General features: G+C 36.5%; 1 protein-coding gene across 1 annotated transcript; it reads right to left on the reverse strand.

The window, feature by feature from the left end:
- Positions 1–53: 53 nt before the first annotated feature.
- Positions 54–1,035, reverse strand: LOC110104585 (magnesium transporter MRS2-I-like; the record flags this gene model as incomplete). The annotated part of the gene is made up of 3 exons (XM_020833757.2): positions 54–205; positions 650–694; positions 808–1,035. Coding segments are annotated over 3 exons (425 nt in total), but the record flags the coding sequence as incomplete, so codon positions are not given.
- Positions 1,036–2,551: the final 1,516 nt, after the last annotated feature.

Genomic DNA, 2,551 nt, shown 5'->3' on the forward strand with positions numbered 1-2,551 from the left:
ACTGTCCAAAAACATTTCCAAAGCCTAAAAGAGAAACGGTTGTGAACACATACAACAATTGTCCTTCCATGCCAACATGTCTCACCAATATGAACATGGCAGTACTGCCATCCCAAAGTGTCCATGCTTCATAGTAGTACTTGCATTTCATTGATGGTAAGGAACCACGCATTCTGGAAATGATGACATGTATGATGGTGTTTCCCTAAGATATGAGTGGATCATTTTAAGAGATAAAATGGTGATGAAGGTGGTATAATCAAATTTTTTGGGATTTCTATAGCAATTTAGAACCTGAAACTATGCAACTTTAAGTAAATTTCCATAAAAATTCCACTTCAAACAAAGTTACTTTTATAAAGTCATTATGATCTCAATTGTATTTATGAAAATATTAAAATTAAAATTTGAACATAGTAGGTTGCTTAACATATAAGCATATAAATATCGCATGCCCAATGCATGGAGCTCTCATTGATACAGGCTCTTGGAGGAGTTTCATCCATGCAGCCTTACCCATGCATTGGCAAACAAGTTGTTTCCACAACTCAAATTAAAAAACTAGATGCAACTTAATCACTATTTTAGGCACGTCCTCTAATAAGATAAACAAGGAATGAACATAAATGGAATAAAACAGTAGACTTGCCGTAGTTAACTTGTTTAATGTTCCATCAATCTGCATGAAGTATGCCTGCACATATTTAGGGGAACTAATTAGTGTGTAATTTGGATAACCATTATGTTTCTATAACTTAAACGTAAGCGCAGAAATAAAGTCATGAGTATAAGAGCCTTGCTTATGACCTCAAGTAACATTTCTAGCTCCTCAACATCATTTTCATTTCCATGAATTGTTGCTGCACTTGCCCTGCTTGCTCTAGATATCTTTGAGCCTATTGTTGGTGAACCAGGACCCCAATTAGTAGCGACAGAACCACTTACAGGGGATGATGCACCAGCCAATTTTCTTGACAAATAAAGATCTGCCATATCATCATCATCATCGAGTAACTGCTCAAGTTCATCCCTAACCTGAGAAAGCAAAAAATATGGTAGAACTGTAGAAGTTGCATACATAATTTTTTGTAGCTGAGAAAACTATAGATGTCACACTGTGCTAGAAGTTTTACCATATTATAAAAATATTATTCAAATAGTTGGGATAAAACTAATGAGGATGATGATGATAAAAACTTCACGACAAAAAAAAAACCAAAACATCTAAAAAACCCAATGCAGAAAGAAAATTTTATAAAAGTGATGAAATACTTCTTCATTGATGTAGACAAAGGGGGGGTCAACTCATGTCAAAAATAATTAGATTTTTGGCTTCCCTTGAGTCTACTAGCTCAATCAAAATTGAGCTGAAATTTTAGCTCATTTATGAACTGGTCTTTAGTTCACTTATTGAAGTAAGGGTTAGCTCATTATTAGCTATGATTTTAGCTCATAGTTAATCTTACATTAAATGTTCTTTTTATGCTTTTTATGTTTGTAATCATGTTTGTCTCTTGGAATTCCAAACCGGCCTTTGGAATTCCAAGATTTACTTTTCCCATGAGGTGGCTCCTTGGCTTCCTCCATGGCCTTTAGTATTTTGTGCATTTGCCCCCTTGGATTCCGGCGGTTTCCTTGGTTCCCGTGGATGCCTCTTCGATTCCTTGGCTTGGGATGTTTTTTAGGTATTTTAATGCTATGTGATGTTTAGAATTCCTATGGGAATTTATTAGGCGTCTCTTCGTATTCCTCTTTCATACCTATAAATATGGGAGGATTTGTAATTTTTGAAAAAGAGAGAATGATATGTTATTTTTAGAAAAGCTATAACCTGCGGGTTTGCTTCGAAAATCCTGCGGGCTCTTTCCACCCTTCTTTCTAATCCCCTCCGGAAATCCTGCGGGCTCTTTCCACCCTTCTTCTTGGCTTCTAACCTCTTTCGTCTCTCCGCAAGTGCCACTCCACCTGTATCATTCTTTTCTAAGTGAAGCAACTTTAGGGTGTCGTCAAGTGATTGAGTCAAGTTTGTAAGTCGGTTAAATTTTGCAAGAGTCATTGTTGTAAGTCTTTTGATTTCTAGTTTTTACATTTAATTTGAAATGTAAGAGTTTGTTCTTCCCCTTCTTCTTCGTCGTTCCGGTGTTTTATTAGTCTTGCTTCTTGTGGGCGAAGGGTATAGGCAGCCCTATATTTTTTGCCCGCATCATTCATGCATAAGTACTGAATTGCAGTAAACATTAACTCATCTAAGGGTCAATAAATCCACAAACTCTGAAGCCTTCAGAGATATTATATAATTATTAGAATTGTGCATGAAAAAATGCAACGCCTCTAAAGTTTAAGAATGCATGAAAAAGTTGATGCAGTTTCAAAGGGGTGAAAGAGCTCTGGATCAATATAATACTTTTGCAAAATGTCTTCACAGATTAACGACCATCTCAAGCCTCATGTGTAGGGCTACAAACGAACCAAGCCGAGCCGAGTTTAGACATGTTCATGTTTGAGCTCGTTTGACCAGACCATGTTCAAGCTTGGTTTGAAGTTTGCCGAG

Source organism: Dendrobium catenatum, unplaced genomic scaffold, assembly GCF_001605985.2.
Source record: "Dendrobium catenatum unplaced genomic scaffold, ASM160598v2 original_scaffold_260064, whole genome shotgun sequence".
NCBI classification, from domain to species: domain Eukaryota; kingdom Viridiplantae; phylum Streptophyta; class Magnoliopsida; order Asparagales; family Orchidaceae; genus Dendrobium; species Dendrobium catenatum.